Source organism: Gnatocerus cornutus, chromosome 4 (genome assembly GCF_029298725.1).
Source record: "Gnatocerus cornutus isolate USDA-ARS CGAHR chromosome 4, icGnaCorn1.1, whole genome shotgun sequence".
NCBI classification, from domain to species: Eukaryota; Metazoa; Arthropoda; class Insecta; order Coleoptera; family Tenebrionidae; genus Gnatocerus; species Gnatocerus cornutus.
In genome coordinates this window covers 18,056,451-18,083,456 of record NC_142236.1, presented here as the reverse complement: position 1 = coordinate 18,083,456, position 27,006 = coordinate 18,056,451, and the positions used below count along the sequence as shown (strand labels likewise).

Genomic DNA, 27,006 nt, shown 5'->3' with positions numbered 1-27,006 from the left:
GAGAAGAACAAAGATAAAGAGAAGGAGGAGGAAAAAAGAAGCAGAAGAAAACTAAAAAAACAAAGAAAAAGAAAAGAAGCAGAAAAGAAAAAGAATCTTAAAAAAGAAATCTAATCTAAAGAGCCAATAAAGTCTATTAAATCTAAAAAAAATCATTGAATTAAAAGAAAAAAAAGGAGAAGTAAAAAAAAGGGGGGAAGGACGAAAAAAAAGAAGAAAAAGAGAAAGAAGAAGGAAAAGAAGGAAAATAAAAAATGGGAAGAAAAAAAATATAGAGAAAAACGAGAAAAGACGAAGAGAAGGAGAAAAATCAGGAGAAGAAAAGGGGGAAGAAGGAGCAGAAGGAGTAGGAGATAAAGGAAAGGTAAAACAGAAAAATTGATGGAATGAAAAACATAATAAAAATAACTAAATGGAAGCTACTGTAGAGATGAAGAATACCAGAATTTCAAGAAGTAGAATCTCAAAATATAAATTTAATCCAAAAAATCTAAAATATACTGAAGCTGAAAAGTGTAATTTCAAGAAGTTAAATGAAGAAGCTAAATTTAGACATTGTAAAAACCAGAACTGAAGAAAAATATTCTAAAGAATAAGGAGCCAAAAGACTTCATCAAAATGTTGACAATTCATTGAGTATAAAAATTGTAATCGAACGAAACTAAACGAAGAAGTCTAATTTAAGATCCAGAATAAAATTTTCATAAAAAAAGATTGAAAATCTATTGTAAAACACCAAAAAATGCCGCTAAAAAAACTAAAGAAAAACTAATCTAATATCCTTAAGATTGAAATTTGGAGAAAAATGAGAAGAAGAAAAAAGAGTAAAAAGAGAAAGAAGACAAGCAGTAGAAAAAATAAAAAAAAATAAGGGCAGAATTTAAAGGATTTAAAAATTAATTTGAACAAAAAAGAATTATTCATTAATTCAGAAGAACGAAAAAAAGGTTTACAATATAAAAACAAAGATTTTAAAGAAAATTCAACTATGATATGAAGCAGAAGAAAATAAGGATTTAAACCTAATCCAAAGAGCATAAAGAATCTATATAAAATTTTAGGAATTTTACACATCTAAACAAAAAAGTATAATCTAGAAATTTAAAAATAGAATTTGATGAAGAAGAAAGTGAAATTCCAAAAAGTTTACTTCAAATTTGCTGAATCTAAATAGAGTAATAAATAATGTGATTATCCAAATAACCTAAATAAAAAAGTGATTATCCAAATAACCTAAATAAAAAAGTTTAAACTGAAGATTGTGAAGAAAAAGAATATAAAATCACAAAAATTTATAAACGAATATCTAACAATAAGCTAAAAAGTCTAAAACTTAACTAAGTAATTTTATAACCCAAGAAGACTGAAATTTAAAAACTTTAAAAAATGAAGTCTAAACTAGATTTGTTCGAGTTAACAACACTCATTCTGTGGGCTGATATGACAGACAAGACATCCAGCAAAGCTCCTCCTTTCACCCGACAAATGACAACCTGTTCGACCCAAGCCCCGCCCTACCACTGTATTGCTCCTCCCTACAAAAAAAAACCCAGTTGAACAGTAGAATTTTATTCACGAAAATACCCTCTTCAGGAATGACACGAGATCACACTTAACCCCTTAACCTAACGTTACGTGCTAACTTTCGCCCCCAAGGACTTCCCCCCTCTTTCTTGACGTTTCTGTTGTTGCTCCCACAGCCTCCGTTCGCGGTCTCTCCTCTTTTTCTCCCGTAAGGCCTCCTGGGCGTCCCAATCTAAAGTTTCGCCTTCCCATCCTGAGCTCTCCTCCCATTCCCTCAACTCTCCGGTTTCCTAGAAAAGTGAAAATTATTAGGAAAGTTTTTGTGGGATTGGGAAATGTACCACGGGGATGGCGTCCACTACGTTGAGCCGGTTGGGGCTGTGCATCTCCCCGTTGTCCGTGTTAATGAAAAGTTTAGTCTGTCTTGTGATCCTTGGGGCCATGTCTTCGAAGAAGTCCAGTCTTTCCTCCAGAGGCGACTCCGCTTGTTGATTGTCCGCTTTGCGCTTCCTATAGAGATCAATATGATCCTGGACAGTCTTCGGCTCGCTGAATTCGCCCTTTTCCTCCCAACTCCAGTTCTCTTCAGGACCTGAATTAGCCACGACTCCTACATGAGTCAGAGGGACGGAGTCCACGGAGAGGCGACGCCGCCGACGGAAACAACACAAAGCACGTCTGAAGATGCTCACGAAGAAGAGAAGAAAGTGTTTGATTTTATTAGCTAGAAGCACAACAACCATCGTGGAGTTACTGAATTGACATGATTCGAGTTAATTGAGGTTAGGAACACGCGCTTTTGGTTATTTGGACGTTGAGGAAGTACCGGTCAGCATTATCTTCACACGTTTGTGTTTGTTTTGGCGATAAACAGCGGAAAATTGAGATTTGACAAGTGTCAAAAGTGACAAGTGACAGTTCGAGGTTAGGAGGTGTCACGGGTTCAAAAAATTATCGGAATGTTTAACAAAATATGAGAATTGTTTACGTCTCTGTTTCTTGCATGAGATAACAGACGAAGTAAAATTGGAACCAACAGTAATACGAATTTTATTCATGCACCTGAGACAGAAATCCCATTAGTCCGAAAACCCGGTAGTTCGAATTGTCTCATTTCATTTTGCAAAAACGTCACAATAATTTTGCGATGTTTTTTGTATGTTTCTTTCTCGTAACATCAGAGATTTAACACTGAAATTCCCCAGAATTTAGGTGTAAATTTTATAAGTGCGCGGTGACTGTAATCCCATTAGTGCGAATTCTCAGTAGTGCGAACTCTAAGTAAGTTAAAATTAGAAAGTTTGGATTAAAATCATTAAAAAAACTATAAAAAATTAATAAAAAAATTGAAAGCGGAGAAACTAGAAAGAATTTGAGTTCGTTTTAAAATGTATATAAAAGTAATATATGAAAAATCTAAGGGAAAATACAGACAATCTGGAGAAAGTCTAGAAAGTCCCAATAAAAGAATCGAGAAAAAATTTGCGAAAATTGTAAAGATAGTCAAGAATAAATGTAGGAAAAGAGTCTAAACAGACAATCTAAAGAATCTAAAGAATCTAAAGAATCTAAAGAATCTAAAGAATCTAAAGAATCTAAAGAATCTAAAGAATCTAAAGAATCTAAAGAATCTAAAGAATCTAAAGAATCTAAAGAATCTAAAGAATCTAAAGAATCTAAAGAATCTAAAGAATCTAAAGAATCTAAAGAATCTAAAGAATCTAAAGAATCTAAAGAATCTAAAGAATCGAAAGAATCGAAAGAATCCAAAGAATCTAATAAATAATATAAAAGGTGTATCGTTTCCAAAAGGTCTAATAGATATAAAAAAAAAGTTTGAGAAGTCTAAACGATCTGAAAGTTCTAAAGGATCTAAAGAGTCTTTAAAGTCTAAAAAAACCTAATGAATAAAAATTATATGGTCTAAAGGGTCCAAAAGATCTAAAGCACAAATATCCCGAAAAGTCTAAAGAGTCTAGAAGAATCTAGAATCAAATGAGCCTAAATATTCTAAAATGGTAAAACAGTGTAGAAAGTGTCAAAAGGGTCTAATGAATTTAAAAGTTAAATAGAGTCTAAATGATCTAAATGATCTGAAGAATCTAAAGAGTCTAAAGTGTACATAATGGCTCAAAAACGACAGAGTTTAAATGATCTCTAGACTCTAAAGTGTGAAATGAGTCTAAATAGTCTAAAAGCTCTAAAAAGTCTATAAAGTATCTAAAAGGTACGGTATAGTGTTTACAGTGTGTCTGAAAAGTCTAAAGATTCTAAAAGACAAATAAAATATATAGGGTCTAACAGGTCTAACAGTCTAAAGACTCTAGAGTCTAGTGAATCTAAATAATCTAAAAAATCTCAAAGATCTAAAAAGATTATAGTGCGTCTAAAATGTCTAAAAAGGGTACAGTATGTCTATAGGGTCCAAAGTGTCCAGAGGGTCTAAAAGGTCTAAAAAGTCAAAAGTATAGAAAAGATCTGAAGAGAGTAAAGAGTCTAAAATGTCCAAAAAATAAAAAAGCCGAAAGACGAGAAGTCTAAATAGTCTTAAAAATCCAGACATCAAAATTCTAATGAGTCTAAAGAGTTTAGAAAACATCAAAAAGATCTAAAAAGTCTAAACGTCTAAAAGATCTTCAAGATCTCTAGATATAAAGAGTGTCCAGTGTGTATTAAGGATCTAAAGAGTCTAAAGAGTAGACATAGATATGATAGATATGGTCTAAAAGGTGTAAAGAGTCTAAACTATCCAAAAGATCCAATGAGGACAAAGACCACAAGAATCTAAATGACCCAGAGTCTAATAAGTCCAAATGGTCTAAAGTATCGAAAAAATGTAAAGTCTAAATGGTCTAAAAAATGTAAAGAGAGTAGGTATAGGGTGTTCAATAGGTCTTAAGGTTCTATAAAATATAAAGGATGTAAAGGGTCTTAAAAGTATAAGAGGTAAATATGGTCTAAAGAATTTAAAAGGTACAAAATGTTCAAAAAGCCTACACGTCGAGAAGTCTAAAAAGTCTAAAGGATCTAAAGAATTTGAAAATAATCTAAAATAAATCCATATGAAACCTAGAATTTAGACAATAACCAAAAGAAGTCTACCTAGAATAGAGAATCTAATGTGCATCTAAAATATTCAAACAAAACCAACAAATTATCGAGAAACTCAAGAGAAGTCTAAGAAAAATTAAAAACGTCAGTATCAACCGACCTTAATCGAATTTTCATTTGTCCGAAAACCCACCGGAGCGAATCTTCGGATTCCAAATCGCAAAGAAATTCCAAAAAATTCAATGAGCCTACAAACTTTATTGAACGTATTAAAAACAACAAAAAAAACTCTATTAACCCAACATTTCCATTACAGCACAGGGCGCCAAATTCAAACGCGCTCAACCTCTCACGCACTTCATCCTCTTGGTAGCTCGATCCATCTCACATTTTTCGCCGCTACTGCACTTGGTGTTGCCACAATAAGCCCCCGAGCCCCCTTCTAAAACCAAACTAGTGATTTTTACCCCTTTCATTCCCAAACGTACGTTTATTATTGCTGTATTTATCTCCTCCCTTATTGCCTAGAAATTCGTAGATATCCACGCACGATTTAGAGCCGCAGATGTTGGTACAGCAGATTTTACCCCCTTGGCAGGCGTTGGCTTTGCACTGGGGGCTGCAGCTCGCGATGCGGCTCGACGCGGGGCAGTTCGCAGCTAAACAAACAAAAAAAATAAGGAGAAGCCTTGATTTTATTTTAATTTGGTAACACTGACTGTCAATCGATGACTGACGTTTGAGGTTATGTGTGTCAAATGTCATTTTAGTTGCCAGTGTTGCCAAAATTGAAGTAAAGTCACAGCCTCCTTATTTTTTAATGATTGCACGCTACTTACTGCTGAGAGCAGTGGCGATGGTGATGGCCCCCAAGACCACGACGCAGAAGAGGATTTTAGAGTCTGAAAACAAACATTTTAATTATTGTTCCTACAAAACGACGCAAATATACTCATTTTATCGAAGCAACTGGAACTAATTTCTCTTGACCGACTATTTATGACTGCATTATGATGTTGCCTTTGGCGGTGATTTTGCCTGAATTTTTCCACACGTAGCCACTCGAAGCACGTCTTAATTAACGGTGGGATAATTGGGAATTATTCACGTGAGCGGAAACAATAAAAAATGAGTGAGTGTACATGTGCAAATTGCATGATGTGTCACGAATCTCAATTTTTTGCATTTTTTTGCGATTTTAGAGCTTGTTTTGCTAGGAAATTGTGTCGTTGGACGAGTTCTTACAAAATTGAGAACTGGTTCTGTGGAGAAATACTTAATTTGTCATTTTAAAGGACTTGGGGGCAAGTTAAGTGTTTATTTCGTCGGAATCGAGGCAAAAAAGTATCAAGACGTTGCTATCGAAGGTCGAAACAAAAAGTTACATTCAATTAGATTTAGAGAACAACAAACTACAAAAACTGCAAAATTCTTTAAAGAATCTAAATATACAGGCTGGTCCACTATGAACTAATTATACATTGTTCTCAAAAACTACTACTAAAAAAGAATGCCAATCTTTTCTGTTATTTGTTGCTTTTTGACATTACAATAACAGCATTCTTTTTTTTTGACACCATGCACCTAATTTTATTAACTTTTATTGCCTATTTTTTTCAATTTTAATAATTTTTTATAAAAATATTTTTTTGTAAAAGTAGAACATATTGCACATTCCTGAATGAAGAAAATTAATATCTTTCAAATTATGAAAAAAAATATGGGTGCCAATTTAAAATAAGAAAGTTGAGTATCGCCCAAAAGATACTAAGACATTTAGAAAAATTTTAAAATCATCAGTTTATAGTAAATTAAAAACCATTTAATTGTTTTTTTAAATTTTTGAAATCGGTTCATAAATAAAAATTTTACAACGCCTGACGTTTTTAAAAAATCATCCTGTATGTAAATTGTACAATATCAGAGATATCTTGATTTTTCTAAAAAAAATGGCACAAAAAAATCGGTTACTTAAAAAGTAGAATGACTTTTTTATTTGCAATAAAACACCCTACAAATAAATATTTATGTACAGAGGGCCAAAAAAAAATATGTACAACGTTTTATGCACAATGAAATTCAGTGAAATTAAAGTTTTTCTCAGGTCTTCGACACCACAAAGTTGTCCCCTCGATACAATCACGAGTCAGTTTGTGACTTTGTAATAGTCGTAGTTTAACCATCTGAAATGGTTAAGAGAAAGTGTCTCGAAGCAGAGTCCGTGTCTAGATTTTCTGTTCCTGATAGATAAAATCTGAAAAAAATTGAGAGAAACAGAATCAAAAATCTGAGATAAAAGTAAAAATAATCTGGAGAATCTAACAGTAAAAAAGATCTACTTAACAGTCTAATATCTCAAAAAAGCAGATTCCAAAAAATCAAACAGAAAGAATGAAGTGACGAACCAAAAAAGTAATTCTAAATTAGAACAAAGCTTCTGTTTTTCTGTTAATCCTGTGAATATTTGTACAATTCCTCGTTTCTGTCTTAAGGCGGCGATTTACCTCCAGAAAAATGTATGTTTTCAGGCCTCACAAAATTCGATATTACTCCGTTGTCTGTGAAAAAAATCAGTTCAAATTTTGTGAAACTGCAGTTAAGATAGTAATTAATGTCGGGACGTTGAGTTTTTTTGAAAAAAAGTAATGACAGTATGATAAAAAAATGTTGAAAATCGTTAAATTTGGCCAAGTTTAGAACTAAATATCTCAGGAAATAACATTCTTTTTGTAAAAAGCTCTTCGTCCCGACACAGAACCATTCTTTAACAAGAAGAATATCATGTTCGTTCCACTGTTAATTCTTTTATAATCATGTAGGATCTAATTTACATGAAGCCTGCATCGCCCAAATTGTGGATAAATTGCGTACATCTTAGGTTGAAACCAACCCTCTGTGACCATGATGGTGGGGGAAAAAATAACATGTGTCCGAGAAGTGCGCTGAACGAAATTGTACGATAATAAACGACTAACTTTCTTTTCTTTGCCCATTTGGTCTCGAAATCGACTCGATGTCCATTCAAATTTAAAGACTTGACATACCTAAATAACGGGCTCAGCGGCAAGTCACATATTTTGAGAAATTATTTAAACTACGAGTAGACATTGTCACATTAACCTGACTGCAAAAACTATATTATTAAGCTTTGTTAATAAACTTGCAATTTGATATTGAGAGTTCTTAAATATTGTCGTCTTGACAAATGAGAAAAAAATTATTGACGTTGAAATTCAAAAACTGTTCTAAGCGCCATGATATTAATTAAAAATAATGAGATATTCACCAATACAAATTAGTCAATGATTTTATTAAATTTTATTAAAAAATCGTAAAAATAATAACTAATTTTTTAAAAGTTTATTTATAAAACTCTTTGTTGGCAGGTTTAATAAATGGTAAAATCTGCTGAAGATTGTTATTTTGCTTGCATTTTTATTGGTTGTTTATATTCAATTGGGCCAATGCTAGCGCACATTTACAATACACCTATAACACTTTTAACAATTAGAATTAATTAAAACAGATGTGACAGGATAACTTTCACGTTGTGTTAAAATTTGAAGAGATTACTTACTAAAAATGTCTTTGTTGAAGGTTGACCATTGGCCATAGTGTCAGGAACAACAAAAATGATTTGTGTCTTGGCTTTATTTATGATTTACTACGAATTTAGACAACATCAAGTTTTTCTGTTTGTTGTTCGATTCATTCACAGTCCAGTTAGATAAGAAGCAAATTTTTATTTACAGATTGGATTCTTTAGAACGAAGGCATACAGCTCTTGACAAATACATCGCACATTCCACTTAGTTTTTCTTCTTTTACCTTCTTTAGGTATTCGTAACATATTTCTTGCCTTGCAATTTTAATTTATTAAAGGATTGAAAGTTTTTTTTATCAAATATGGACGATATTATTTAGAATTAATTTATTACATTATCTAATTTTTCAAATTTTTGTTAAAATATAACTCACTGGTTAAAATATTAACTCACTTCTTTTTTATACATGATAGAACAGGTTTAAAAAAATCGCAAAACATACAATTTAAATTTTCACAAAAAATCACTTAGAACCTTATAATTCTCACGTCGCGAATAAATACTAAAATGCTTTGTTCTATCTGGGTGCAATAGTGACAATCAGGGAAACTATGCTGAAAATAATATATTTTTTTTTAGATTTTCCAAAGCCAGTGTGACAAGAAAATTGTGGGTGATTTCGTGTTTGATTCGTCGGTTTGATTTTTTAATTTAGAAAATGCCAGAATATGTTCAAAACAGTTCTGTACAGAGAGAAACTTAATATACGAACTGTAAAATTATTTACCAAAGAAGGGAAGAAAATTAAAATAAAATAAAAATTAAAAAAATAAAAATAAAATTTTTGGCTCTTAGATCGGTCTCTATGTTAATTCTGTATTTACTATAACTTAATTTTATAATTTTAAATATTATTCTAAAACTGTTTGGATTTTTACAAAATTGACTATTTTAAAGACCTGAAACCTTTAAAAAACAGCAGAATTTACGCAAACACGGAAGCCAAAAAACGGACTATTGCATATTTAAAAGGGAAATTTTTTGTTTACTCTTTTAAATTTTCTTAAAAACAATTGGGAATTGTTTAGAAAACAAGTAACACGCCGACTGTCTTGTTTATATTGTTTACCTCGTATTGTACTTCAGCTGAGGTTTTAGGTTATATAAACATCGTAAACATCGGATTGCAATTCCTTTTTATACAGGTTTCACTGTAGTTTGCATCAAATTTGAACAAATTTGGTACCCGAGCTTGTGAATTCGCGTTGCGACAAAGGATTGCCTTGGTTTTAATAATTTCGGCTAATTTTATGTTTGTTTGTTTTTTGTTTTATTAAATAATTGGTTTGTTGTTGCTTTTATATTTTTTGTTTTTATTTTTATATTATGTATTATTTTTTATCATTATTTTTGCTATATCGCTGCCTTCAATGTCTACTCTTTCTGAGCTGTAGTCCAACTAATAAAATGCCATGCTAAAAACGCTTCGTTTGCCGAGTCTGAAATGGTTAGTGTACTGCCGATGTGTCCGAAAGCATCACCCTGTCCTTGAATTTCGTCGAAGAGATGGATGTGTGTGTAACACTATAAGATTACAGCAGAGAAACGACACAGCAAACCTAGAATGCTCTGCGTAAATCGCCGCCTTAAGACAGATGAAATCTACGAGACAAAAAACAGATTTCGTGACTCCAAAGGTTTAGAGGCAAATTTAGAACTTTTATATGGAAATGATAGATTTTCGCAAAAATTCGTATTTTTGTTAATTCTGTGGGTATTTGTCGAGAGAATCCAAAACCTTGAAACTTGCAACTTGGGAATGTTTAAAATACAAATTAGGAAATAGTACATTATTACACGTATTTCATAAGGCGAGTATTGTAGCACAAATGAGTTTTGAGTTTGAATAGAATGAGTGCTACAAGTCGTCTTATGAAACGAGTGTAATATACTATTTTTTCTACTTTGCATTGTAAATAAATTTAAAAATTACATTTGAAAGAAATTATTTTCGGTTAGGGATTTTTGACAAGTTAGGTTGGTGACAAAAGAGGTAATGACATTTATCTAACAAAATTTCAATTCAAATAATTACTGACGTTTTCTGTTTAATTTTGCAAAATTAGGTATTACAACGTTTGCTTTTCTTCTGATTCATTATTCCTAAATTCACATTTTCGTGATCATGATGATGATCATCATTGAGGTTTTGATTCAACGTTTAAGTGTCGGCATAATAACATAGCCAACATACCAAAAAAAATTACTGTTTTGCGCGTTTGCGTTTCACAATGAAAGTATTGTTAACGCAAAGTAGAAAAAAAAAAACTTTTTAAACGTGTTTATGACAACGTTTTATCTATGATTACTTTCCAGTTTTAATTAAAAAAAGGTTTAGAAATCATCTGTCAATGAACAGAAGTCACCAACCCTCGTTTTACCTGCAGACATTCTTTGCATATGCTAAATTTAAAAAGCGGCTATGTGATTGATAGTTCGAAAGCCAAAAAACTGTTACATTTGTAAAACTGTCACCAAATTGTGAAAACATCAGCAATAAACTTGTTTTTATATTTTGTAATTAGTTAAAAACAGTTGCTTTTTTTTTTTTTTTTTTTTTTTTTTTTTTTTTTTTGTTTCCGAGGAGACCCTTTAAGAGCCGCACGCTGAGGTCTATTGACCCATTGTGTGCAATCCTCGTTTACGGGACGACCTATAAGAGCCCTGTTGTCTTTGCAAACGCCAGGATGCTCTTTATGGGTGCTTCCCGAATCTCAGATGGTTCCAAAATATGAAAATCCATATGTTCCTTCCTCAGTTCAGAAAAATTTGGACAGAGGCATAATATGTGTAGTGGAGTTTCCGTGTCCTCCATACACGCTCTACACATGTCGTCAGTCTTGAGACCGATTGTGTGCATGTGTTTGTTAAGGGGACAGTGTCCTGTGAACAGTCCCACTAATATTCTGAGGTCTTTCCTACAGAGTTTCAATAGTTCTTCACTGCGTTTTAAGTCTGGTCCATCAATAAATAGCCCAGACTGTCGCAGTTCAAGCTTTTGCCATTCCTCCCTGTGGAGTGATTCAATCCACTCTTTCAGGAGGTTTTTCTGGAGGGTTTTCGGAATTGGAAGAGCCGGCTCCGGTCCAAAGAAGCCCTTTTCAGAGCCTCTTTTGGCCAATTGGTTAGCCCTTTCATTCCCTTCGACCCCTGTGTGCCCTGGTATCCAGCAAAGCACAATTTGTTTGTTGCGCCTTGCCAGATTTTGCAGTGCTGTATGACATTCACTGACAAGTCTTGACGCATGTCTGCATGACTGCAGAGCTTTCAAGACTTCTTGGCTGTCAGTAAAGAAGCAGATGTGCTTATTAACAATAGCTCTCTGAGTACATTCTGTAACACACTGTATTACAGCAAAGGTTTCTGTTTGAAACACACTGGTATGTCTACCCAGTGATGTTGAGACACCGAAATCCGTGCCCCAAATAACAGCTCCAGAGCCTGAGCCCTCTTGTGAGACCGAGCCATCTGCATAACAGATGGTCCAGCCCCCCTGAGTTATGGCTCTTGTTCTTTCACTCCATTCTTCTCTTGAAGGTATTATCACTTCATATGAGTGATTGATCACAATAATGGGAGCCATACAATCTTCCCTCATCTTAAAGATGGGGTTGATGTCTGTCACAAGTTGGGCGATCAGTTGCTTACCGAGCCATCTATTAATCAAAATTGACATGTTTCCATTACAGATCCCTTTCAAATTCCGCTGCTTTCTAAAATTGCTTCATTGTAAATCGGTCAATTCTCTGCGAGAAAAATTACGTCTTTTGCACGATCGTAGATAAAATCATGTAAAATATTTACCTCAGGTTTATGAGCATCCACTTATTGACCACTTTGTCGATTTGGATTTGTGTTAGATGTCTGTAAAAAGTATTAATTATTAGTATTATTAATTATTTCAACGTTTTTCGAGGTATTTAATGTGTCCAAAGTATTATTAAAGTCTAAAAATGAAAATGTCTCTTTATGTCAATTTCGGTCAAAGCTTGCTAGAACACAACTAAAAATGAATTTTTTTGTCTATGTTGACACACATTTTTTATATACAGTTGTCCCCGGATTGAGTTCACAAGAGGGAAAAAAAGTTTATTTTCCATTTTACAAAAAAATGACAAAGGAATAACATTTTTTGTTTATTTCAAAACAGATAAATCTGCAATTAAAAGTTCAAAATTATTAGTTTGTACTCTTAAAATTAATTTTTTCATTATTTTTATTTATTAAATTTTGTAATCGTATTTAAATAATAGGAGGCTGTGGATTCACAATATTTTGACTATTTGTAGTGCGTTAAAGATTAGAGGAAAATTAACCCAATAATGTGTAAGTATTAAAAAATTGGAAAAGAAATGCAATTGCATCTTTAACAATAATTGAGAAAATTCGAAACAGTCTTAAAAAATTACGAGTTAGAATTGAACTGTGTGCTAAAACAGGTAATGGGTCAATCAAATAGTGGAAATTGGTTTGAGTTAAGTAACAAATTTCATTGCTTTGACATTTTTTGCAAAACAAAAAATTAAAAAAAGTTGTTTGTTATTTTTTGTTTTTTCGATTATAAGATAACAGCTTGATAATATTAAAGTTTTAATGAAAGATTTATTTATTTTAAATTAAGCAAAAAATATTATTCCTTTGTCATTTTTTTGTAAAATGCAAAATAACGTTTTTTTTCCTCTTGTGAACTCAATCCGGGGACATACTGTATATATTTATTTATACATATTTTTTATATACAGGGTTTTTTGAAATGCCCGTATTATAAAGTCCAGCTCAATGCTATCAGTCCACTCTCCTGTGAAAATTTTCGGGTGTAAATCAGGCTTTCAAATCTTTAGGGAGAAAATTAGGGGAAGATTGAATGTAGCGATTTTTGAGGTTAACACGTTGTCAAAGTTTAGTGTATTAATAAATAACTAATTAAACATTTGTTGCAACTGGTAGTTTTTAATAGAGATTTAACAGGTTTTGACAATGTTGGTTCAATATTTAATAATGTTGGCGGTAAATTTAAAGTAATAAAATTTAATTTAAAATAGCATCAAGGGTGGCTATGATATGCCAAAGAAATTTGCCGCGCACTACAAATGTAAGTTTCGATTTTTTGACTGGCATTTGTACTTAACCTTAACCATCGAGCAAAGTTTAAAATAAAAAAACTGTTCTAGTTGTAGTTTGAAGCCCGAAAACCAAACATTTAATCACAAAACCCTTGAGGTAAGTGACGTTTTAAATAATTTTTAACTAATTATATCTACCATGAAAACAAAGCGGCAAAATGGTGGATGACGAGAATTCCTGAGTCACCCATCAAAATTGTTGCCTGGTGTTATACAGGTGTTTCTATACCAAAGTGATTCTATACCTCTTCCAAAGCTCCATTATCAGACTTTGAATTTTCAATCCTCCTTTGTAAAGTGCGAACTGAAGGTAATGGATAACCTTGCTGAAGTAGTTCTTCATATCCATGAATTCCGCAGATTCGTTTCAATTTTAGCGCCATTGTGATAGTGGTGTTAGACCATTTTAAAAACTTTGTGGATTTTTTGTTTTTTCTCCTCTCCAACATCAGTATTTGGTCTTTGGTAAAAAGAGGAGTTAACAAAGAAGCGCTTCGTTGCGCTGCAAGCTTCGCTTGCAAAGATGCAATTTGCCTCTTACAATGCCTTAACTGTTTTTTATATCTTAATATTGTTTGTTGTTGCTTCGTAAAAATTTTATCGTGTAATTCATTCCTCGTAGGTTTAACTTCCGTTATTTTATCACCAATACTCTCACTTGGTTTTGTATTTATTTCAGGTACTTGTACTCGTTTTGGAAGTAAAATAATAACACCTGATAATATCTGGGGTTCAGGTTCATCTGGAAAAAAAAGTACAAAGTATAAAAATAAAATATTAATAATACACTACACACCTATTTTCTTTGTACAATCTTGCTGAGGTGGAGGAGTCGAAATTTCCACTTTACACCTTATGGGAGACTTGTCTCTTTCGGAATAATTAGAAGTAAAAGAAAATATTGTGGGAACTGCATTTGGTTTCAGTCTTCGTTTCCCATCCACACGTTTGTTTTCCCACATTTCATAGGCGAAATGAACCTGCAATTTCATTACAATTCACATTGTTCAATAAATAAAAAAAAGTAGAGATTTTCATGGTCATTTTAATTTCGAAAGTGCGCGAAAATTACTTTGATAGCCATTGAAAATCCAAAGACGTGTCTGGTTTGATTGTTAGAGCTTCAAAATTTCTGTGTTTAGAAAAACTCAAATATTTGTTAAATAAATAAAAAAAAAACACATGAAATTTGGCCAACTTGTAAATATTAATCTGTTGAATTCATTTATAGACAAAAGTTTGGTCATTTTCATGTAAAAACTCCCAGTTGGCTCTGAATTGTGTTAGATTTATAGAGAAGTGTTCAAAAAATCTAGAACTGTCTTATTTATCTTCTAAAGCTATTGCATTCCGAGATATTGACAGTCAAAATTGAACAATAATTGTCATTTTGATTGACTATAAAAATTAGATTCTAGAAAAGACCCATATTTTCCAAAATACTGAAAACATTTTGATCTAATTTTGCCCACTTGTAGATGTTGAATAGTTCATTTGGTTTCTGGCTAAAAAAACCGTTATTAAAAACAGTTAAAAAAACTCAAAATTTAAGCCTCAAAAAATTCCACCCAGCTCTAATTTGCTCTACATTCTCTAAAAGGAAACTTTTTTATTGTGAAAAAAACATATCATTTGATAGAGAACTTGGCAAAAGTATAGATTTTGATGTATTCTATTAATTCCCGGCTAATAATTTTCACATTTTTTGAGGAAAATATTTTTAAACAAGTTCTAAACAAAAAGTCTCAGTTGGTTTTAGGTCGTTTTAGCTTCGCAAAATTGATGTCGTATTTGGAAAGAAATGACGTCATTTTATAAAGAATTTTTCAAAGAATGTTGTGCTCTGCCTGACGGCTAAAATTGAGCCATATTTTTCAAAGTACTGAATTTTGATCGAATTTTACACATTCGTAGACTTGGAATAGTTCTTTTGATTTAAGGCCAATAAAACCGTTATGTTCGTTTACAATCTTGATAAAAAACTCCAGAAAATAAAGCTCAAAAAAATCAACTCGGCTCTAATTTGCTCTGCATTCTCTAAATAGAGACTTTATTGTGAAGAAAGTAGATCATTTAAAAGACAATTATTCAAAGAATCCAGAACTGTACTTATCTTGATCTTACGAACTTTACTTTCCAAGATATTTAGGACCAAAGTGGAAATAGACTAAAATTTGACCCTTGAAATTTCTGTGTTAAGATAAAGTTCAATATTTTCTACAAATGGTCAAAGAAATATCATGAAATTTGGCAAAAGTATGGATTTTGATTCATTATTTCGATTTCAGGCCAAACATTTCCTCATTTATTGAGAAAAAATGTTTAAAAAAAAGTTCTAAACAAAACGTAAAAAAAGAGTAAGTTGGCTCTAGATCGTTTTAGATTCGGAAATTTGATGTGGTATTTAGAAAAAAATTATGTCCTTTTGTAAAAAATTCTTCAACAAATACAGATCCGTCTTTGCTTTGATCATCCAAACTTTATTTTTCAAAATAATGAAATTCAAAGTTGAGTTTTCATCGATTTTTAAAATTTGAACTTCGAAATTTCAGTGTGAAAAAGTTTAATATTTTTCCAAGTAGTCAAAGAAACATCAAACTTAGCAAAAGTATAGATTTTGATTATTTTTTTTGATTTCCGGCCAAGATTTCCACATTTTTTGAGAAAATGATTTTTGAAAAAGGTCTAAACAAAAAGTTAAAACAAGTGTTAGTTACCTCTAGACCGATTTAGATTCGCGAAATTAATGCCAAATTTGAGAAGAAATGGCGTCATTTTGTAGAGAATTGTTCAAAAAATACAGATCCGTCTCTGCTTTGATCGTACGAACTTTACGTTTCGACATATTGAAGTTCAAAATTGAGTTTTCGTCATTTCTAAAACTTGAACCTCGGTATTTTTGTATGTAGAAAAAGTCAAATAGTTTCTAAATTAGTCAAACAAACTTTATCAAACTTGACAAAAGTATGAATTTTAATTTATTGTATAATTCCTAGACAAAAATTTCCAAATTTTTTTAGAAGAATATTAAAAAAAATCTAAACAAAAAATAAAACAAAATATCAATTGACTCTAGATGGTTTTAGATTCGTGAAATTGAGACCGAATTTAGGCAGATATGACGTCATTTTGTAGAAAAACGCTCAACGTCCGTCTCTGCTTTAATCTCTACTTTTCGGGATATTGAAGCCCAAAGTAGTTTTCGTCGACTTCTAAAATTTGAGCTTCAAAATTTTTGATTAGTTCAATCTCTAATATTTTCTAAAATAATCGAAGACATTTGATCAAACTTAGCAAAAGTATGAGTCTTGATCTATTGTATTGATTCTGGGCCAAAAATGTCCACATTTTTGAGAAAAAAAAAATAACAGTAAGCAAAACACGACGGGTTGTGCAAACTTTTGTTGCAAAATTGGTTAATTTTCTAATTCAATTACAAAATCACAACATTTTAAACAACATTTCAGATGCAAAACGACAAACACAATTACAAAAACTGTCAAAATCCGTGAAAAGAAAATTCAAATCTGTATTTTCATGCGTTTTTGTCGCCGAATTAGAAAAAAATCTTGTATGAAATAAAAGTCTATTTTATGTTTCACATGACATGTTGTTTCATCTCGTCGACAATATCACGTTTTGTAATAAAATTAATTACTTCTGCCTCTAGTTGCATAAATAGCTATGTTATAAAACAGCAATTTTACCATGAATTTTTGTTATGTAATGATAACATCACTTGTGTAATGTGCTCATCACTAATCTAATGCTGTAATGAGGCTATATTCATTACACAACAATTTTTCAAAACCAAAAGTGTGCATCTGTTATTTCGTAAAATGTCACTTTTCTGTCTTATTTTTGAAATATCATTTTAACGTTTAGTAGAAAAATAATTTGAAATTTTCATTTAGGGACATTTTTCTAGAACTGGTAAGTTGGTGAAACGTCACTCAACCGTCAATTGTCATCAAACTACGTTTATAATTGGATGAATTTCGTAGTTTTGACAGTACCAACCCACAAAATAGTGCTTTAAAAAGTAACAAATGAAAAATGATGCTATAATGTACCGAATCTGAAAAACTTATTTCGCAGCCTACTACGTTTTCGTTCTTACCTCACACAAACGAGAGGTAACCGTTGGTGTCCACCGGTCACGTTTGAGTTGTTTGGCCCACTCTTCACGTCTTTTAAGATCTGATGGAAACCTTTTCATCAAAAATCCTTTTTTGGCAGAATTGGTGCATCCGAATGCAGCACATCCCGGCATTTCGTACCGCTATTACACCTAAATCAAACGATGTTTGTAACACATAACCTCAATTTTTATACTACCGTCTTTCAGCCAACTTGATAGGTCATGCGCAAATTATAAAAAAATGTTAAAAAGCACAAATTTTACTCACTTTAAAGTGTAACAAACAATAAATAGCTTTGAAAACAAAAGTAAATACGGGAATTCGATGTAAACAAACACACTTTGCTCCAAAATGGCGGACGTTACCACGTGACCGCGATAACCAATCAAAAAGATACTCACGTGTTTCCATGAATAATCGCCGGCGTAATTGATCGAAAGCTTAGACCGTCTGCCGCGGCGCCACTGAACGAACCTTGCTAAAGTAACTAGATTTACGTTAAATATAGTTACTTTTGATTAAAATAACTTTCAAAGCCACCTAAATTGTCATTATTACGTGTGAATTCAATTTGCATTTTGCAAATTTAAAAAACCGCGAATCCCATTAAGAGACTTTAAACTTTTTCTTACAAGGTTTTATCTACAATTGTTCTCTTTTATAACTTATAAAAAAAGTTAATTAGAAATCATGTCAACCAGTGTCACAATGAATAAAATTTGACAGCTGATTTATCTCCAATTGATGAGTAAATTGTGAATCAAATTTTATGTGTTCTGTTTAAAAGTTTGGAGAATCAGAATTGGTCTGATTAAAATTTTTCGAGTTTTATACTAAAGTCAGTTCATACATTCAAGATTTTAAAATTTTCAAAAATTTCGGTTACAAATTTTACATATTTTTAGAGCTATTCGTGAAGTATAGATTAGGTTTTTTCCTATAATAAAATTTTGAAAATAGAACATTTAAGTATTAGAAAACTTTACCTAAGTTTTAGAAAATGTTTTTTTTTAAATTAGTAAAATTTTAAAAATACTTTAACTTTTCAAATTGCAAACAATTTTGAGACGGTTAACTGTAGTTTCTTTGTATTCTGCAATTTTGGAAATTTTGATTTTATAATTTTTAGAAATATGTAACTCATAAAAGATTAGAACTTTGTGCCGTTGTTCTAAACTTTTAAATAAATGTAGTCGTTTTGGAGCAATTTAAAATTATTGGGATTTTACATATTATTTTAATTTCTTTACCGAAATTTAACGGTATATTTGGCTTCCAAAAATTTGTTTGTTTTGCCGTGTAAAAAAATTGCAAAAAAGTTTTGGAGTAGTTTAAAAGAGCACTAATGTGAGCATGTTGCGCTATGAGATTTCGACGAGAGTCCTGTACATACTATAATTCCTACATAAAACTGACATTTGGATTATTATTTTAATTTTAAATTTTTTTTAGACCCAAGTGCGTAAAAGTAACATAAGAGATATTTCTTAGTCAAATTGTAAAGAAAACTAATTCAAATCTCTGTTGGTGCTTACGTTTAAAAGTTACATGGATATTGATCGTTCAACTAACTTGTAATAAATGTAAATTATACAGGTTGTCTCAAAATTAGTGAATTTCGAATTCAGAGCGCAGTAGGGGGAACCCAGTGGTGTCCGTAAATGCTTAAAAAAATTGCACTTCCTGAAGAAGATGTAAGCACTTTTATTTTGTTCAATGCAACAACATTGCAAAACTCACATCCTGACCTATCTTATAATTTCTATTTGTATTGCTTTGAAATACATGTTTGCGTATTTATTATTTGAATAAAAATCCATTTGAATCTAATTTTTAGGAAAGTGACAGATTTTGACAAAATTCATAGTTGCCTGCATTCATTAGACTAATTTCTAACCACGTTGCCGTTCCATTTTTAAGAAAAATTACAAAAATTTAAGATTTTTTTACTCTCAATTAAAGCAAATTCTTCAAGAAATTGTTTTACATTATTATTATCCACAATCATCTACATCATAGATAACAATAAACACTGGAATTTTCACCCTGCATTTGAAGAAAATGCAGTTCAAAGCGGGCACATTCAGATCAATGCATCTTTGTGGGGAAGTTTCAAATCTTTATTATTTTTCATATTTGAACTACTCAAACAATTCTATATAACGCTCTAAAGTCGGAATTTGCGAATTTTGAGACACCCCGTATATGTAGTTGAAAACTTACTTACCTTGTAAATAAAATTTAAAGTTTAAATTATTTATTGAACGCTATTGATTTAACCGCTCAAGGTTTAGAGTTACCATTAGATAATGTAAGTGACAATAATGTAATGTAAGTCTCAATACAATAATGGCATTTTACTCACGTATGATATACATCGTTTTATCTACGGTCGCTCACGACTAAAAAGTGCAGAATTGTGTTACAACTTGACAGGTTTGACGGGTGCGCTGAATTTGTTTGTTAAGTCGAATGTCGCCAAAATGAATTGCGTTGCTTCTTGAATAGAACAAGAATATATTATAACTCATTGAACAACTAAAATGAGTGATAACAATGTTCTTTTTACTTGGTCGTAGATAATAGTTATTTACAGTCGCGTGTGGTAATTTACATTTTACAGCGCGAAATCAGTTTGAAGCACGACGGCGTAGCCGGAGTGCTTTAATGATTGAGCGCTGTAAAATGGTTAACGCACAAGAGTTGAATTAAACTTTTTGGCCGAAAAATTTTAATTTAAATAATTGGATTTTTCAAAATTTATGAGAACTGTCACATCTGACATTTGTAAATTTCATCATCTGTCAATTCTGTAGTTGGTGCACAAAAAGTACACAAGATGGCGCTGTATAAAAAACGTTTTAATATTACTTTAAAAATAGAAATATTGTCTTAATTGAGATAATAATTTAGGTAGATTCCACTTTGGTGATCAATCTTCATTATGGTAAAGTGATTTTAATTTATAAGCGCATGTGAAGAGCAGACGATTTGGGCAATTTTTACAGCACGGCGTGTGTAAACGTCCAGGACGCTTGTAAATCTAGTGTTTCCGAAGATGTCAGTTGAATGTTAATTTGACGTTTACAATTCATGAGGCCAAAAAATATTTTAAATTACCTTATAGCTAAATTTGATTTAATTGCTGCTGAAATCTTGATTAAGCAACCGGCTATTATCGCTCTTACTAGAACTTGGCACAATTATTCTATCCCAGATAATATCATAAACATCACCAATTACACAATTTTTAGAAAAGATCGTAGGCGGTGGTGTTTGTTTATACAGGTGTCCCAGAACTCGTGACCCAGAAAAAAAAGGCTTATAGAGGCAACAATTCTGAACCAACATTTCGAAACAAAAATTTTCTAGCTCAAAAACTAATCAAGTTAAGACAAAAAAAAACGGTAGCTAAACAGAATTTGAAAATCTGTAACTATGGACACATACTATCGTGCATTGGTCAGACCCTCGTTGCCTAGGAAATTGGAATGACCTTTTACTCCACCTCTAGAATAAGCTTTTGGGATTGATTGTTAATTTTTTATCCATTCTCGAATACTATTAAACTTAATCAATTTTTAATTTGAAATTTACCATCTGTATTGCTGCCGGCACTCTTCCTTGCTTTCTGGGTCATGAGTTCTGGGACATCCTGTATATGCAGTGTGCACCAAAAGTATCAAATAATAGCTGTAATTTTTTTGTTTAAAACGTTACAATTTTTTTTTAAATAAAAGTTGTTTCTAATTTTTTAGTTTGTTGCCACCTTCTTTTGTTTAGTGCTATGGTAATCAACTTTGTTTTTTCAAATAGCAACTATGCTTTTTTTCTCTTATTTTGAAATAAGCATATTTTTCTTCATTCAGATCCAAAATTTTTGCAATTTTTGACAAAAAAATAAGCAAAGAAAAGAATGTTTATTATGACCCAGTGGTCAAAATGCTAAAAAATTCACAACTATATAAAAATAGTATATTACCTATACAGGATGTCCCAGAACTCGCGCCCCAGAGAAAAAGGGCTTATGGAGGCAACAATTCTGAACCAAAATTTCGAAACTATAATTTTTTAACTCAAAAAATAACCGAGATAAGACAAAAAAACTGTAGCCAATCCTGAAGCTGAACAGAATTTGAAAATTGGTAACTATGGACACATACTATCATTCATTGGTCAGATGAAAATTAGACTCTCGTTGCCTAGGAAATTGGGATGGCCTTTTACTCCACTTCTCGAATAAGCTTTTGGGATTGGTTGTTAACTTCTTATTAGTTCTTGAATACTGTTAACCTTAGTTAATTTTTGTTTTGAAATTTACCATCTGTATTGCTGTCGGCACCCTCCCTTGCTCAATGGGGCGCGAGTTCTGGGACACTCTGTATAATACAAGTTTATAAGCAAGCCTTACCACGCACGACGCGTCGGAGGAGTGCTTTTAACGTCGAAAGTGTTTTAAAGGCGCTCATAAACGAGTGTTTACGCTATTTTTTATTACACCTATCCATTTACAATTTTTTTGGAGCATTGAAAAAATGTGAATTTACACAATAAAATTATCAAAGGTTGTTTGTGAATCGTTTTCGTAGAGTTAGCAATTGTTTGTTTACGTTGTCAAGCACATTTTTTCACGTTTGTAAAAATCGGTTCAGAAAATGAGTGGAGATATTAAAAGGCTAGCAGAACATGCAGAACTGCGATTAATTCAGAATCTACCCGACGCTGAGAAATATACTGGTCATACGATTATGGCAAACAGTGGTACGAGCATCGATGAGTTGAAACGTCAGGTGGGATGGAAATCTTCGAGTGTGGCTAGTAGCTATATTGAAGAATCCACTTCAAACAAAATAGTTGTTTCCAAACGCATTGCTGGTGGTCTGAACACATCAGTTGCTAAATCAACTTCATTCAGAGCTATGGACGTCCAACAGAAGAATGAAAATGAAAAAGCTTCTACTAGTTATGAGTTCGAAGCAACAAACAGTAATCAGTTTAAAGCGGCAGGCTTTGAAATTTCAAACAATAGTAATTGTAATTTTCATGTTTATTTAAATTATAAATAAAAATTGGTCCTGACATTTCACTATTTCTTGTTACCTAGACAGTGCATTAAAGACCCCTTTTTGCACGATTTTGCGTGTGTTAATTTAGGATGATGATGCAGGTATAATAAAAAATATTCTAACAAAAAAGTAACAAAAGTAAACTAGATACAGAAAAAACGTAACAACACTACAGTAGATGTTCAAATTGAGCTCCATTAACTGCTAGACAGTGACCTAATCGATATTTATTTTTGACCACTTGTTTTGTCAAAAACTACAAAATTTTAGGTCTGAATAAAAAAAACATGCTTATTTCAAAATGTGAAAAAAAAATGGTTACCATTTAAAAAAACCAAGTTGGTATCATGGCAACAAAACAAAAGAAGACAGCAACAAACTAAAATTACTCAAAATGGGCATAATGATAAGGCAAACAACTTCATTAAAATTTTTTTTTGGTAACTTTTAAATAAAAAAGTTGCAGCCATTATTTGATATTTTTGTTACACACTGTATATTTTACTTTTTTTTCGACCATAACTATTCTTTTGTCCTATTTACATAAAAGGCTTGCCTCAGCAAATAATTTTAATTTAATAATAATAATAATAATAAAACCACACACTAGTAAGTGTTGACTTTTCGTAGAAAAGTTGTACTCTTTGTAAGTTCCACTGAGGATTAGTCCAGCCAACAAGAGAAACACAGCTCCTGCAGTCATCCCGGTGAAAAAACAAAAAACGAAGAAGATGTTGATCATTTAAAAGAGATTGTGGCCACAAATGAACGTAATGAAAATGATGCTTGTGTAGATCGTGTGCCAGTCAAACTTTTAAATGTTTTCGGGCCACAAACCAACCCCTCTAAAGGGCCGCTTTTACAAATCAGGTATAAACCCTGTATAAGCTTGGGGTAGTTATTCTAGGCATAATTTTATACCGCCGGTTATTCCTGGTATAAATGGTGACCAATTTTACAAGTACTTTTTCGGTCTTGGTTAGCTATACCGGAGATAAGCAAAATTGGTAACACTGGAAACAAAATTCCCCAAGTTTTATTTAATTTTGTTTGTCAAATGAACGGGACAAAGACAGTTTACATTGTGGTTTGCAATTATTAAAATCACAAAATGTTGATAAATGATGTACCAATATTTGATTCGGATGATGATGAGGAAATTGTCGAACAACTTTCATAAGTACGAGGCCCTAAACGGTTTGTAGATTGATTTTTACGTTTGTATTTATAAGAAAAACTAGTTATCGAAAATGATAAGAAATTTGAAGGTTCCATTTAAGTAATGAGACATTTGGAAATGTGTTGAGATTAATTCAAAATAGAATTCGTTCTACAACTAATCGTCTTCACGTGACTGGAACCATGCTTTTGTAGCTTCAGTGAATCAATTGGATGTAATTAATTACACTGTTCGATAAATTGAAATTAATTTTAAGTACCTTTTTCGAAAGTTGGTGTTTTGAAATCTAAGCAAAGTACTGTAATAATCAAAGATATAAAAGGGCGCAAAACGTTAGCTTTTATTTGGAAAATCTATTGACAAAACTGAAAAGTAACTATGGTAATATTTCAAAGTTAACTAAATCTATTACAGTACTAAACAACACCTTTGTCTCAAAAACTTCGTATCACGTATAATTTTTTTGTTATGTGAAATTAAAAAAGTGTAAAAAAAATCTAGAAAAAATATTGTTAACATACCTTTATTCAGGTTTATTTATAATATTAACCTATTTATGGTTATAAATATATTCTTAGTTTCCTCCTTTTTTAGAACTTTTCAGATATTATTTATCAATCCAAGATTATTTAGAATTCAACAAGTTTTCTAACTTCCACTTTACTAAATTTATTTATTTTATTATTCTTTAAATTTAAATATAATTAAATTTTTTCCTAATTTGCAATTTCAAATCGTACATATTTTACACATTTGTACAAAACTTACTAGATCATCCATCTTTTTTAAATTCGTTAACATTCTCTATTTTGAGTTTATCTTCATTTGCTTTAGATAAAGTTCCTCAAAATCTTTGAGTATTTGTATCTTATTTTTTCTAATAATTTTGTATATTTAATTTTTTTAACTTACTGTTATTTTTGGTTTCTTTACACATTCTCTATTACATTTTTTGGATAAGTTTATATCAGAAAACACAAAAGTTGCAAAAAAATTAAAAATTTCTCATGCAAATTAATATTTTTTAGCCGCCAGTTTTGATGCAAAATTATAGAGCTTTTTTGAACTTGGCACTTGTTTGAAGCACTTTGCAAAAATTTTTGAAGTGAAATATGTTAATTATGACAGATAAACACGCATACAATTCCCACTTTTACCAGGAATAACTCACTATCCCATCACCGGTCGACCGAATAAGAAATACCCATGGTTATACTCAAGTTTATCTATTTTACGAACTAACCACTAAGATTGTAAAACCCATTTCCAGAGTTTATCTAAGGAATAATGCTATTCTCAATTTATGCCTGCTTTGTAAAAGCGGCCCTTAAAAGTACTAAAACGAGCAAAATTGTTGTGAAAGTTCCAGTGGCCTATTTTATGAAGAACACGTCCGCGCACGTCAAGGACCGGACAATGAAAGTTCAGACAGGGGTTACTCGTTTATACAAACTTCATATATTATGTATAAGGCTCGAATACTTTGCGCTGTTTTGCAGTGTCGTAGGTAGGAGTGGGAGATGAGGGATCAGAATGCACTGTCCCAATACGAGGAAAAAATGACTCTACTAATTTTAGAACTGACTGTTCACATTGGATAAATTTCATTTTTATCTCTTTTATAAATTTAGTTTATTAATTTGAATTTGTGGAGTTTTATTTAAGTTTTATTTGATTTTATTAGAATAACTTTTTCTTTATTGGAACGGTTTTTTAAAGCACCTTTAAGTACATACTTACGTAAATATATTTTTATTTTAGAGGATTTTAATGTTTGGCGAAGCAAAGCGCGATAGATCGGTTGCTTTGCGAATTCGGCAACACTTTTAATTTTGTTAAAAAAAGCCAAGTGAACTACAATTATTCAGAATAGCTTTTATAAAACAGGGGTGCGACTTATATTGAGAGGCGTCTTATACGGCAATAGGTTTTCCATCATTTCGGAATGATACGCCACTGCTACTGCGAGGCACAGCCGAGCGCTTGTAGCGACCGCAAAAAACAGCGCAAAGCCTTAATTATGTATTACTGTGTGATCCTATGAGAAAGTTAAGCAAGCAATAACTTTGTTTAGTAAAAAATTGTCAATTATTGATCGACATTCAAGGATAGCAAAATCTCATTTTTTCTTATTCGCTCACTAGATATCGGACTTTGAACTGTTAAACTATTCACTTTGATGGTGTTTTTTGAGATTTTGGAAAATATTTTTGACTAGAAGATATTTACAATTACTGCGCATTTTCTCTATTATTATCTACTAATCAGCGATGAAATTTAGAGAGCAGACAAGGAAGAATATGAAAACATTCCGGCACAGCGCAGTAATTGTTTGCAGGTTCAGTTATTTGATAGTTAAACACTTAACAAGCAATACTATAATACGACTATTAAAGCACCAAGTCAGAAAACACCTATTAAGTGTGAAATTAAATTTCTCTTTTACAAGTAGACAAAAAAAGCGTATTTTGAGTTGCCTACTTAATGCTTAATTTTTCAGATTTTCTAGATTGTTAAAAGTGTTATGATGTTATGAAATTTCTAAGAGGCGGTCAAGTGCACACTCTATGTATAGAATTTATACAGGGTGTTTTTAAAATGCGTGTACAAAACAGTTCTGCGCTATTCCAGAAGAAGTGTGAAGTATAAAAAATTAATTTTTAAATAAAAAACTGACAAGGTCAATTTAACCTCAATGTACTCGACTAGCACAAAACGCACCTAGAATGACTTGTTACCTAAGCAACCAGCAACTCGATTTTTTGTTCTTTTAACCCTTTTAACTGTTGTAAACGTATATACAGGGTGATGAAAAAAACGGCCGTGCTACCTATCATGTTCTTGGTAATTCTTTCCAGAACCCAAAACAGAAAACCAAAACGAAATTTGTGCTTTTTTAACTAAGATAAAAGTTTTCTTTTATAAACGATCCAACTCTACTTGGATAAACTTTTTATAAGAATTACATTGTTAGACATCACATTTTTTACAGTTAATGATATTCTAAATCAAAAAACGGACAACAAATGCTTTAAACCAAGTTTCTTGAGCTTCTAAAAGTGCCATTTCTTAGCTTTGTAGAAATTTTTTCAATGTTGCAACATTGTAAAGCTCTTAGTATTAGTTGCTTAGTTACGGAGACTGCCGAATGTAAAATTTTATTAGAAAGGGTTAAGGGTTGAGCGGCGTTACCAAGTTTCCTTTGAAAAAAATCCAGATTTTGAAAAGGAATGGGTATTAATAAATTTTGCTTTGAATTCGGTTGGATGGTTTAACTGAAGAGGACATGGTACTTCCACTCATGAGCGCCTTTTT

At 31.8% G+C, this 27,006-nt stretch overlaps 3 protein-coding genes across 3 annotated transcripts; all 3 read right to left on the bottom strand.

Annotated features, from left to right (window-relative positions):
• Window positions 1-1,553: 1,553 nt before the first annotated feature.
• Window positions 1,554-2,486, bottom strand: LOC148176510 (uncharacterized). Its single transcript, XM_088034006.1, has 2 exons — window positions 1,866-2,486; window positions 1,554-1,814 (listed from the first exon to the last, which is right to left on the bottom strand). The coding sequence occupies exons 1-2, from the start codon at window positions 2,265-2,267 to the stop codon at window positions 1,632-1,634; spliced, it is 585 nt and encodes a 194-aa protein (XP_087890132.1). The 5' UTR covers window positions 2,268-2,486; the 3' UTR covers window positions 1,554-1,631.
• Window positions 2,487-4,813: 2,327 nt separating this feature from the next.
• Window positions 4,814-5,972, bottom strand: LOC148176509 (waprin-like protein). Its single transcript, XM_088034308.1, has 4 exons — window positions 5,528-5,972; window positions 5,415-5,477; window positions 5,064-5,234; window positions 4,814-5,017 (listed from the first exon to the last, which is right to left on the bottom strand). The coding sequence occupies exons 1-4, from the start codon at window positions 5,529-5,531 to the stop codon at window positions 4,917-4,919; spliced, it is 339 nt and encodes a 112-aa protein (XP_087890434.1). The 5' UTR covers window positions 5,532-5,972; the 3' UTR covers window positions 4,814-4,916.
• A 5,864-nt stretch (window positions 5,973-11,836) lies between these two features.
• On the bottom strand, window positions 11,837-17,798 carry LOC148176508 (uncharacterized). The gene is made up of 6 exons (XM_088034662.1): window positions 17,642-17,798; window positions 17,424-17,594; window positions 14,100-14,283; window positions 13,549-14,045; window positions 11,985-12,044; window positions 11,837-11,926 (listed from the first exon to the last, which is right to left on the bottom strand). The coding sequence occupies exons 2-5, from the start codon at window positions 17,574-17,576 to the stop codon at window positions 12,006-12,008; spliced, it is 873 nt and encodes a 290-aa protein (XP_087890788.1). The 5' UTR covers window positions 17,577-17,594; window positions 17,642-17,798; the 3' UTR covers window positions 11,837-11,926; window positions 11,985-12,005.
• Window positions 17,799-27,006: the final 9,208 nt, after the last annotated feature.

Excerpts from the sequence above, each read along its gene's own strand:
- LOC148176510 (XM_088034006.1), bottom strand. The coding sequence starts at position 2,267 with ATGGTTGTTGTGCTTCTAGCTAATAAAATCAAACACTTTCTTCTCTTC. Across the intron at positions 1,815-1,865 it reads TAGTGGACGCCATCCCCGTG|GAAACCGGAGAGTTGAGGGA; the intron begins GTACATTTCCCA and ends TCACTTTTCTAG.
- LOC148176509 (XM_088034308.1), bottom strand. Across the intron at positions 5,235-5,414 it reads CATCGCCACTGCTCTCAGCA|CTGCGAACTGCCCCGCGTCG; the intron begins GTAAGTAGCGTG and ends TTGTTTGTTTAG. Across the intron at positions 5,018-5,063 it reads TAAATACAGCAATAATAAAC|AAGGGGGCTCGGGGGCTTAT; the intron begins GTACGTTTGGGA and ends GTTTGGTTTTAG.
- LOC148176508 (XM_088034662.1), bottom strand. The coding sequence starts at position 17,576 with ATGCCGGGATGTGCTGCATTCGGATGCACCAATTCTGCCAAAAAAGGA. Across the intron at positions 14,046-14,099 it reads AGATTGTACAAAGAAAATAG|ATGAACCTGAACCCCAGATA; the intron begins GTGTGTAGTGTA and ends TTTTTTTTCCAG. Across the intron at positions 12,045-13,548 it reads ATAATGGAGCTTTGGAAGAG|ACATCTAACACAAATCCAAA; the intron begins GTATAGAATCAC and ends TACTTTTTACAG.